Source organism: Streptopelia decaocto, assembly GCF_964273445.1.
Source record: "Streptopelia decaocto genome assembly, chromosome: 1".
Classification (NCBI taxonomy): Eukaryota; Metazoa; Chordata; class Aves; order Columbiformes; family Columbidae; genus Streptopelia; species Streptopelia decaocto.
The window spans coordinates 45,978,615-45,990,944 of record NC_138663.1 but is presented as its reverse complement, the minus strand read 5'-3'; the positions used below and the strand labels follow the sequence as shown (position 1 = coordinate 45,990,944).

The following is a 12,330-nucleotide window of genomic DNA, read 5'->3' as shown; positions in this document are numbered from 1 at the left end:
CAACATGTACGGCATCTTACCAGAAAAAACATTCGTGGCTGCATGACCTTCCGGGACAGCTTCATCAATGTTCCCTCTTTCAAAAAGACCTAGAAAATTAAAAGAAGCAATTCAACACCTAGCTTTTCAGGGCAGAAGCCATACAAATGAGCTGACTTTTTCATCATTATTATAATGATTATTATTATACTTGAAATGCCACAGGAGTTTTGGAATTCACGGTTCCCTTTCTGAGAAAGGCTGTTCATCCTTATGTTTCTCTGGAAGTGTGAACGGCTGCATTACAGTTTTCCATGTTGCATTTGAAACCATGACAAAAACAAGGTTAAGCTTGAAGAGAAAATCCTACCTTCAATATCTGGCATGGAATAATTGTAAAAATCGTAAGTTTTCGTCAGATAAATGTTTAGAAAATAAAAACCCCACACATATGGAGAGGCAGCATTCATTTGACTGTTAGAACCAAATAATGAAGCGATGGACCATTTTTCTCCCCGATGTATGCCAGCTTCGGTACTTTGCTTGCATATCATCTGTGCTGCACTTTTCCTGCAATCTGCTGAATGCCATCTGGAGGACCTACCCTTCCTGGCTGTACAATCTCATGGTGTCCATTTAAACTGTACTGAATCTGCATGAGTTTCTGAAAGTTATCCTACAGGAAGAAAAAAGCAAAAGGTAAGTAATTCCTCTTGCATCCATGACTTATTTTTAAGATTTAATCAACCCACTTCATAAGTCAAAATACTTACTCCTTGCTTCATGATATCATTGGCGTGGTTTGCAACTTCTATGACAACAGCTAGAGCATCTGGAGGATGAAGAAATGATGCTTTGGTTATACAAAGTAGTTGGCATTGGTATTCTGTAAAGCACAGGTACAATATCGCCCTTCCACACCACGCCAAGATTAAGGGACCTGATGGACCAGCCACTGCATTCAGCAGCACTTCCCATAGGTCCCAGAGTCTTTGGTTCATGGTTTAATAAGTGTGCCCTAGCAAGTCATTGCTTCAACCAACAGTGTCAATCATTACCTACAGCTAATCAAAACAATCCACAAACAAATTCTAGTTTCTTGCACAAAAAACTACTTCAATATCAATGTTTCTACTAACAGCATAAAAGTTATCAACATTTTAACTGAGACTATGTAGAAATTATGTTTTCTCCATCTTACACAACTGCCTCCAGTGCCAGTCACAGAATACTACCTAGAAAATCCTTCTAAATCTTTGTGATTTCTTTCTTCTGCCTTTCGTTTTGCTGCACCTCAATAGAACAGTATAAAGTTCAAATTTCTAAATTTCGAACTTTGAAAAAAAAAATCTCTGAAGGCAGAGCATTACCAAAGATTATAGATTTTATTAAGTACTGATATTTAATAGCTAGGAACTTGACTGTAATATATGCTAAAAATATATGCAAAAAGAGGTTACATAAAAGTATTATGTAAATTACTGAACTGTGAGTGTATATGAGAAAGAACCCATCCAAGGATCTTATCCAAAACCCTGTAAATTACTTAAGTGCAAAAAAAGACTCAATTAATTGAAAGCTAGAACAACTGCTCTGATAAAATGCAGGCTCTAAAGCTTTTAGCACCTTCTGAGTAACTGAAGTGCAGTCAGATACTTCAAACAAAGGAACTACCTTTGCTTAGAAGTCCACAGAGAAGCCTACCAAACCAGGCAAAAGCAAAGCCTTGGAGTTCTTCTCCAGATAATCATTAGAGTATTATTAATAGTACTGTAAAATGTATATATTTCCCTTATTGTTGAGTTCATATTCAAAAAGAAAGTATGTTAAAAGTTCCAGGAAAAAAAAACATTCCGGGATCTCAGGGCTATTTATAGAGCCAAGACTGAACAAGCCCAAACAACAACATAAAATAATTTATAGGGTCAAAATCCATAAACAAAGTGGGTTTTGGCAGGGAAGAGCATTCCCATTCTTATACCACTTAGCTAGAGTAACGTATTCAAATGAAGGTCATCAAGAAGAACTGTGGTGTTTCGATTTTTTTCCAAGAATACTAACCATAACCAACCTAGTCGTCTCCATCCTCTCTTCTGCAATGGAATTAAACAACTAAGCAAAGTCAGAACTAAATTAAGCTCAATTATTACAAGAAAGATCTTGGTGAGTAAAGATTAATTTTCTTTTCTTACCCAGTTTCAGATAGGCTATCAAACATGCTACATTCATAAAATCAACACTGTTATTTTTACAGCTAAGCTTCTGCTTTTATCTTTGATGTATGAAGGCAGACAAAAATACTGTTGAAGGTACAACTACAGAAAAACATGGTGCAAGTATTCGTGTGTTCATGGCCACAAGAAGTGCAAGATGAAGTTGTTTTCTCTCTCAAAAAATTATTTAAAATATTTTTGGCTTATGTTTACAACATACTCAAACAAATATGTCTAAATGCCCTAGGAAGGATCTTTACTCATAAATGTTATGGTATTGTATCAGTAGACAAAGCTGTAAGAAAGCAAACTTGACTCAGTGCACAGAAGGCACTCATTTATTGCGGTACAATCAACTACATCTGGACAACCCTCCCGAAGATAATGGGCTTGCATAAATGTCGCAAAAGAGGCTGAAGTAAGTGACAGGGGCTCATGCAAACAAAATGGAAACACTGACTGGGAGCATTTATAGTACTGCTGACACATGTTGAAGAAGGCAACAGTCTGAATGTGCATTGCATTGCTGCTATCATGAAACACGCAGTCCTGTCCTCTTCCATCACCAACTATTCCTTCTCATTTCCTCTTATCTCCTTTCCCCGCACATTGCAGGCAAACTTGTGGAAGTCACTTGTGTTTCTGCAACTCGTGGCAAGTCAAACTGGATAACTCCTCAAGTTAAACATAACGCAGAGCAGCTCCTTGATCTTGTTCACTCCTGCCACATGAACATTGTCCTGGCACAAAGACAGGGGAAGAGGCCAGAAAGGCTCAGAGCTGGGGGAGAGCAGCTGGTAGACCAGATTGCCTATCATGAAAGGTCTACAGATGCAAGGACTGGCTCTTTCATAGCAGCGTCCAAAATATCTGCTTAAGCTGCTTAAGCTTCACTCTTATCTCTTGATTTCAACTCAAGGGTGAGCTGATACAACTGTCAGCTCAAAACTTTTTTGAAACACAAATTGGCAACCTTTCTGTACCTCTGCCGAGAAACCTAGCACTAAATAGAAAACATTTCTGTTACTGGCTTGGCATGTTGCATGCATTTAAAATTTAGAAACATTATCACATGTACATAAGCTGTTATTTCTTTAATCTAAAGGGACATTTACCTTGAGTATCCCTATAGTCTGCAGATTCTTCTACAAGATTCTTTAAATAATCTGTATAAAGAAAAAAATAATATAGAGATGGTATCGTTAAAGAAATAAACAGAATAAGAAAGTAGTGAACCCCACATTTTTCCTTGAAATCTGCTTTTCAGGCAGATCTATGCCACAAAGATCTACTACCTAATCTTTCAAATCTGTCAAAGTAATAACAAAAGGAAAACTAGCATTTCCACAATGAAAGTATGTCACAGTATCTTGCTCAGGGAAGAAACGGTTATTGAAACAGTAGCCTTCTCCAAAGACAAATGATATGTTGTATATATTATTCCAGAACAAAACAAACAAGTGAAAAATCATAGGATCATAGAAGGGTTTGGATTGGAAGGGACCTTAGAGATCACCTAGTTCCAACACTCCCACCATGGCAGGAACAACTTCCACTAGACCAGGTTGCTCAAAGCCCCATCCAGCCTGGCCTTGAGTCACCTCCCTCAACCTTCTGGTCACTCTTCTTTTGATGAAGTCCAGGATACAGTTGGCTTTCTGGGCTACAAGAGGACGTTGCCAGGTCATGCTGAGCTTCTCACCAACCAACACCCCCAAGTCCTTCTCCTCAGGGCTGCTCTCAATCCCTTCTCTGCCCAACCTGTATTCATGGTTGAGATTGCACTGACCCATGTGCAGGACCTTGCACTTGGCCTTGCTGAATTTCACGAGGTTTGCTCAGGCCCACCTCTCATAAATATATACTTGCAATCATTTACATTTAAGCTGATGCAAAAAATTTTGAAAGTGATAGATATTTGCCTGAGCACCTAACTTATCTACAGGAGTTAAGAAAAAAAAAAAAAAAAAGTAGTCCATTACAGAAGAGCTTATTATGATTAATATTTTTTCAATAATAAAAGTATTATTCACCCTCCCAATGTTCAAATAGGTATTTTTGGGTTTCAATTATAAATTTAGTTCCTCACCCACAAGATGGCACCCTCAATCCATTAAAGTCTTGGTAGTTTTAAAATCTATTTTACTTAGCTAAAATTAACTTCAAATGTATGACTATGCAAGAAAACATCCCCTTGGGTTTCCATTCCCTGGTCAAGTGTCTGGTTCACCACAAAATACAATATTCTGTCAAAGACTAAAATACAACTTCAGTAAAAAGTCAATCATCAATTATCTACAAGCTACAGCTTTGAACTGCTTAAAATGGAAAGAAACCAAATCAGAAACTTTCAAATAAATTTACTTGTTAGATTGATAAGATCAACAAATACTGATTTATAATTACCCTTTAAATAAGGTATTAAGATTCTGGCAGATCTACTAAAACCAAATCACATATGACCTAGCAAGCATTCAATTTTAGCTTTGCAGTTGTACATGTTTCATGTAGGAGTGAAATAATTCAACTCCCATATGCTTGCCCTACCCAAATTAATCCTTTTAGTCAAGAAGGATCAGGAACCAGTTGTTCCTGCCTTCATAAGATGTCTTGCTTCATGCATGCCCCTCAGAGACCGCTCAGTGTATTGTAATATTTTCCTTATGAAAAAGAAAAAAAGGAATTATGAAACGTGTTTCTTCAGTAGCAATGCTATGAAGAGTGAGAAATCTTGTCACAGTTAATGAAAGCTTTGAGAAAAACAGAACTACAGAAAGAGAAATACTTGGCACTGAAATGTTAGTTTTTGGCAAAGACCTAAGGGAGGATCCAGGGGAGAAGCACGAGGATCAGGTTGGGGTGAAGCAGAAGGAACCGTGTGGGGTCTCCTGCAGGGAAGCGGGGAGGCAGCACTGGGAGGTCTGGCTGGGTCACAGAACACCCACGGCTTTCTGCTCTCCTCGAAGCTTTGTCTGATCATTAGCAGGCGCTGGTCAACATTAAATCCTTTAAGACAATGTCATGGCACCAAAACCTCTCTGGCTACACTCCACAAATATTGCGTCCTCCGTGTGCCTCAAGATCTCATGCTGTAGTAGCTACCAGACGTTCCAGTGCAGCATTTACGTGGACACATATTCCATTAGAAACAAAGTTCATCTTGCTTCACTTTAGATTATACTGGTAAGAAGTTGGTGTGAGAGAATAAAAAAACAACCTAACAAACAAACCCTCCACAGGAGGTATTTTGAAAGGAACTGAGAAGAATTCACACTGTAGGCTGCCCAGAGAACCTGTGGATGCCCCATCTTTGGAAGTGTTCAAGGCCAGGTTGCCCAGGGCTTTGAACAATCTGGTCCAGTGGAAGGTGTCCCTGCCCATGGCAGGGGGGTTGGACTAGATTATTTTTAAAGGTCCCTTCCAGCCCAAAGCACTCTATGATTTTTGACTTGGTTTAACCTAGAGGAACCTGTCGCACATACAAGACCAGGTGCCCTCTCCTGCCCTGCCTGCTGCTCTCTCAGGTCAGAGCTGGGCTGTCCCGCCCAGGCAAAGCACTGGTGTGATTCCACCATAAAGCAAACAAGGTAAAGCTTCACAATCGCAACTTGATCTTCAGCGGGGCCAGCACAAAGGGGTCCAGTGGGAAGCTCCCAGTATAAAGAACAAGTCCTTACAGCTTATACAGAAACACCAACTGCTTAAAGCTGCCAGCCACACACTCCCCTCTGTGGGACAGGAACAAGAGGTGAGGTGGATATAAGTTACTCGTCTCCAAATATACTGCTGACACTCTAGGAAACTATCTCTAGTATACGGAGACATCCAACTTAATATCCAAAGTTATCGCACTGAAAACTTAAATCCAGAGACACAACTTGGGGAAAAAAAATGGTTTCTTGGTATGTTCATGCTGTAGGCCATGTTCCCCAAAACACCACCACTTCACATCACTGAAAAACATTTTCTGGCTGGGTATATTCCATCATTTTAAATCATACCATCAGTGAATAGGAGAAAATTAGAGATTTTAACACAACTACATTCATTTAAAACTCCGTATTTAAAAAGGCAGCTTTTGCACTGAAAGACTGAAGTAGCCAATAAAACTCGCAACTGCAAAATCCCGAAAGTGATAAGTACATATTAATACATAATTTTCATCTTAATACTCTCTTGTAGATCTGTTAAGTGGACCTCAGTTCATAGCTAAAACTCAGCTTCAGAGAAGCACCAGGACAGATATTTTTTATCTGTTCTGTGAATACACACTGGAAATGCTGTGCTTGCTGCTACAGCTTTCTGGAGGTACAAGCTTAAACTATACGGACAAGAGGACTTCGCAGACATGAAAAACATTACAGTAAAAACTTAGCAAAAATATTCCTAGATAAAATAAATACAGAAGTCAAATATTAAGGTGGAATGGTATCTGCTGTCTTTGCCAAAAATTTTCCCCTCTGAAATATACTTTAGTTGTTCAGACTAGGAAGACCTTAAGCATACCTTTAGAAAGGTGGAGTTACAAATTAAAATTCCTAACTCTGCTAGATACTCCAAAAGATAACAAAAATCAATGCAAACACACACAAGTACTGTTTCTGTGAGGAACGAAACCCCCTTATGCCCTGCTTCTATCTGACAGCAGCCAGCAATTCTCTCTTCCTTCTTGCTGGAGGGGCAGTGACTATCACTTCTCCTGCTAGAAATTCTCTTCTGCTTCATTAACTGCTTTTTGTCTCAGGTTGTCTAACTTAATCAAGTTAAACTCAAAGCAATCGTTCCTCAACATGTAATTGGCCTCAAGTCTGCCAACTCTCTTTGCAATCTGCCAAGGGCAGTATGCTCAAAAGGCTGATTTTTCACCCTCCTCAGCCTCCCCTCACTATAGCCCAGAGTTAAGGGTAATAAAAGACTCTGCACACCTTATGTTGGGAAAGAGGAGAGAAGCTATTCTATGACAATGAAGACCCTGTTAATATTGTGCAGTCTCAAGGCATCTACTCAAATCAGAGTTCTTTGGGACAAGAGAAATCACTTCTTCATTTCTTTCTATTAGAAGAAAGCAAAGGCCTCTAAACTCCCCCAAAACCCATCTCATATTTGCTGTATAGAGCTCAGGGATGGTGTGTGGAGAAGTGGAAGTCTTGCTGGATTGGAGAAGCTGTATAATTTAACAAAAACACAACTCAGCTGTGCCTCTCCTTACCTGATTTACGAGTCCACCTGCTCCTGCTTTTGTTAGCAGAAAAGTAACACCACTTCAAAGCACAGCAACAAGCTTGTGATGTGACCCTGTAGCAGCAGGTTACCAGTACAAAGCTGTCCCACTGACACAAAATGGCTAAATAGGAAGAAATCCCTGCTGACTAATGCCTGGCAGCTTTCTTTCCTGGATTATTTTCGCTCCCCCGCTCTTACCCACTGGCCCCTTACCCACAGATCCCCTTGTCTTTGGCTGCGGCAGCTGCTGCATCGTTGCACCTCACCCACTGCAACAACAGACCCAAATATTTTGTGCATCCTCCAAGTTTTGCAGCACAAGTTTACATAGAGATTCCCTAATATTACACAGAGCGACTGGAAGGTAACAGAGCAGACGGGTCATCCATTGAGATATGGAAGAGGGAGAATCTCAAGGACAACAGAAATGCATGACAGATTGAATAGACTGAAAATAAAACGGATCCAAAATAGCACTCCCCAGCCCTGGCATAATTAAATTCTTAGTGTGACCTCCTTTACTGCTCCCATAGAACACGAGAAAATTACTTTTCTAAATCAGCAGCCAGCATTGCAGTCCCATTCCTGTCAAAAGCATTTGCAGGTGTATTTAAAGCTGGGACACCCACAGCAACCCCCATCACCACAGAATAAGTTTTTTTTCAGATCTGAAACAGCCTGTCCCAGCCACAACAACAGTTAATGATCACAAGGAAATCCCCTTCAATATTTGAGTTTTGTTTCAATGCTATTCACCCCTGACATCTCTCGCTGTCCTATGTATATTGACAATGGCATTTACTCTACCCTGATCCTCTGTTCGGCCTTTTTAATTAAAACCTTTGAACTTATCCAAAGCTCTGCTGATTTTGGAGTGTGTATCACACCTACACCATGCCCTAAGTCAGTATCCTTTTAAAATAAAGCAACTCCCCAATGACATTTTATGGTCTGATTTTATCAAGTGTCACTAAGGCTTTCCCCTACAAAGCAGTCCATTTAATAAGGAGGTTTCACCCTTTTTTCAACACCTGTGACTTTAATGAGATGATTAAAATGAAAACAGTCAACATTAATAACTTGGTAACTGCTGCATAATACTTAGGGCTGTATCTCCCACAGCATCACTAGTCTAAGTACTTGCTGGGGAAATGCCAACAAGCTGCTACAGAGCCAAAAAAAAAAAGGTCACAGAGCATTTTATTTTGCAGTTACTACATAAACAGAGGCTATTTTTAAATTGCTCATCAAGAAGCAATGGCTTTCAAAAATAATGCCTTAAGTATTTCCAAATCCTTACAGGAGCCATCCCCGCTTACAACAAACACATTTCAAAATACTTCACAAAGGAAGCCTCTATCATTGCCCTCCTTTTACAGAAAAGCACTGCATCATGGAGATTACTTGCTCGAGGTGCCCCAAACATGTCAATGCCAGAGCAGGGTATAGAGCCCAGATTTCCTAGTCCCAAACTAGCATACAATGCCCCTGTAACACAGCTTACGCACTTAACTGGCAAACCTACACTAAAAACGTGTTTTACCTTTAAAAGAGAATGGATTTTGCAGACAAAACACCTGGGTGGGGGAGAAATGGAGAAGCTACATGCAGAAGTTCACAGTTGCACAGACATCTTTCACTTCCTTCTCCTAGCTCAAATTTTCCATACTACCATTTCCCTTCATTAACAACAAACCAACCCCAAATGCAGCAACAAAAAAAACGATACCACCACTGCCACCAAAAGAAAAACCCTCAAAAAATCAAAACCAAACCAAAACCCAAAGCAAAACAGGCGCATTCCAACCCTCCAAGGAAATTACAGCCTTCTATTACCACGGGAACAAACAAAAGCCACCACAGGTGTCATGTTTTCCAAGTAAGTACTGCTGAATTGAAGATCAGAGAGCACACCACAGTATTGGGAATATTAGCACATTGCTTGTATATTTTATTGCAATCAATATTAACAAAGAAAGCCTCTAAACCCATGCCATGTTTTTAAAAAAGCTTCACATACCTGAAGTCAGATAAACATACTATACAGATGGATACAAGCGCCTGAAAACAAGTTTCCTGGGACGTGTGAAGACTGGCTGCTTAAGCCCCCGCAATAGAGATTGACTGTACCTGTCAACAGGAGCCTGTACTGGGGAATCCTCTGAACTGGCTTGAGCAGATAGTGCTTGAGGGCCAGACTGGCACAGCGGGGGCTCATCTGAAACAAACACCCAAAATAAGTAATGATTCTGTGGTAGTCAAGCGTTCCAGCAAAAGAAAATACATCTAAAACCAAACAACCAATTGCATTGGGTAAGTGATATCTTAAAAAGGTGTGACCATGACGGTGTTAAACACCACACTACAGAGGAAGCATTTCTGTGTGGAACACTGCATGCAACATTTATGTGTTAAAAGACATCAGTAAGCACTCATACTCTGTGGATTCAAAATAGGTGCTTTTGCTTATGAGGAGGAGAGGTAAAGCTTCCCAGAAATGAAAGAAATACGGGTGGCAAGAGCAACATGCTGCTTTGTAATCGTCATCAGCGTCCATCAGGCAGAAAGGCAGAGAAGACAGCAGTGCTCACTGCAGAGTTTTAATTAATCCACACCTCTAAAGACAACACAGAATTAAGAGATCCATGCTTCCAAATCTTAAATATCCTGAGTTTGCATTCAAAATAACGTGCATCTGAAACACTGAGTCCTTAAAAAGGCCTCTTGTCCTCTTCTTGGCTTTGTGGACTACCTCAAGCTCCTCCTTTGCCCACTCTAAGTAGCTTTTTGAGCAAGGATTACCCCAGGGGAAGCCCAAATAATAGGAGGTAAACAGTTTGCGTGGATGATGTGGTTAGGGAGCTTGCATCTCTTCTCTGATTTGTTTTAAGTGAGTTATGTAAAAAATCTGGCAATGCTCTTAGGGACATGAATCAGCTTTCATCCAATTGCTGCATGTGCTGGGTTTGAAACTTCTAGTAATACGCAGATGAGAAAATTCACTTTTTTATGTTTCCAACTGAAATGAAACACCACTCCCATGAGTAAGCTACTGCTCTATGATGTGGTAGAGAAAACAGCCTAGTTAAAATAGGACAGTTAATCCGAGCATAGTATCAGGAAACAAAATTTAAAAATTGCAGCTAGATATTTTGTTAATGTGTCTTTGATATAATTTGTAGCAAGTGCTGCATTTTCTGAAAATCAACATCCTTTATCATATCTCACAGTAGCCAAAATCACTAGTTACTTCACAAAATCTGAATTCACTTCTTTCCACCTCCTACTAAGTCTCAAGCCAGAACTGCAGCAAAAACCCCAAAACAATCAAAAACCCCACAAACTGGAGGACAGTCTGCAAAGCCTTACAGAGGATCACAACTGCTAAAGAGACACAAAACAGGATATATCTTACAAAAGGCTACAGTACCTCGAAGTCTTTCACTACTGAAGCAAAACCTGCGTTCTTCTTACACTGTTCATCTAATAGTGCAACATTTTTATCAAATTCTTTGATGTAAGTTGAATACATCTTCAAGTAGGGACCCTTTTTAACAAATATATCAGCAATTCTTTGATGTTCAAGCCTAGAAACAAAAAATAGAGCAATTAGAGCTAAAAATAGTGTATATCTTAAGCCCACAGCAAAACATATTTTTCACAGTAAGATGTGCGAGTTTATGTTTTGAACAAAAACCTTACATTTCAGCAGATAGTCATCCATCTCAGTAGCTACTCTGAAAAATCTTACCAGGCACACCTCCACACACTAGTTTGGTGTTAGATGACAACCACTTAATACACAATCTGTATTAAATGGTCTTGAACCATTCAAACACTTTAGTACAAGCTGGATTTCTGAGGAGACACATCTTCAGACTTCAAGATGCAGCCTCCACCCCTTAATAGCAAGCATGGGATTGCAGCCTTTACCCATTTCAGTGCCTTCGTACAGCTGATTTAGATCCACCCACCAGTGTAATTGAGAATGGACTTCAAGGGGATTGTGGCTGTCAAGCAGTGCTGTGTCTGGTTAGTAGATATCAACTACCTTTAAAATGCAAACGGGTCTTCAGGACAGCCTCCTTGTCCTCTAATTAAATCAGTCCACTCATGCCGATGCAGGGACAAGAACTTTCAAATTTAAAATGAATTTTTAAATAAAAAAGTGTGATTGCTAAAAACATGTATTGACGTGCCTTCTGGACATTTATGGATACATATAAATGGCAAAAAGTACATATAAATGGAAAAGTCTCTTCTGTACTTTCAAAGTCAATTCTGTCATTTAAGAAGGCACGTGAAACACAAGCAAGAGTCACACCGTGGTCACACAGCGTCACATAAGCCTCACAGATACATTTCAACAACATCAAAGCAGCGGTATCCTTTTATTGATAATCACCAGTGAGATAATCGCTCTTCCAGTTCCCTCAGGAGGTCGCGATTGAGTTCGTACAGCTGAGGTAGGTAGTACAGGATCTGATTCAGGATTCTGTCCTCAATCACTGGCTTCCCAAGCTGCCTAGAGGCATGTGCCACAGCATCCCGGAAATCCTGCCGGAGCACAAAGAGGACAGAAACCCCCCTTCCCATCAGCCAAAAGCCTTCAAAGCACCAAGACAGACAACAGCGTGTTCTCTGCAGACATTCCAGGCCCTGCTCCCTATTACCAAAGACAAGGCGCGTACCATCTGGGTTATGTTTCTCTGCAGCTTCAATTTACTCCCCTGGGACTGCCTTAATCCCTTTGGTTTAACACTGGAGCTTTACTTTCTTGCTCCTGTATGCATAATATAGAAGTTGTTCATAATTTTTATGCAATGCCCTTCAGAAATCTGCTGGTACTACATATAAGGAAACTAAGGGGGGGGGGAACATCATTTATCTGCAAGATTGTTGGCAGCCTTGAGTA

The 12,330-nt window shown here is 40.0% G+C and overlaps 1 protein-coding gene across 3 annotated transcripts in view; it reads right to left on the bottom strand.

Moving 5' to 3' along the window:
• FGD6 (FYVE, RhoGEF and PH domain containing 6) overlaps positions 1 to 12,330 on the bottom strand; it is a 72,041-nt gene that overhangs the window by 21,239 nt on the left and 38,472 nt on the right. For all 3 annotated transcript variants that reach the window (XM_082051209.1, XM_082051210.1, XM_082051211.1), the window contains exons 6-12: positions 11,821 to 11,972; positions 10,846 to 11,002; positions 9,546 to 9,633; positions 3,308 to 3,358; positions 753 to 811; positions 584 to 655; positions 21 to 89 (exon numbers count right to left, since the gene is read on the bottom strand). In XM_082051209.1, the coding sequence (XP_081907335.1) occupies positions 21 to 89; positions 584 to 655; positions 753 to 811; positions 3,308 to 3,358; positions 9,546 to 9,633; positions 10,846 to 11,002; positions 11,821 to 11,972 (648 nt within the window). The remainder of the gene's footprint in view (positions 1 to 20; positions 90 to 583; positions 656 to 752; positions 812 to 3,307; positions 3,359 to 9,545; positions 9,634 to 10,845; positions 11,003 to 11,820; positions 11,973 to 12,330) is intronic.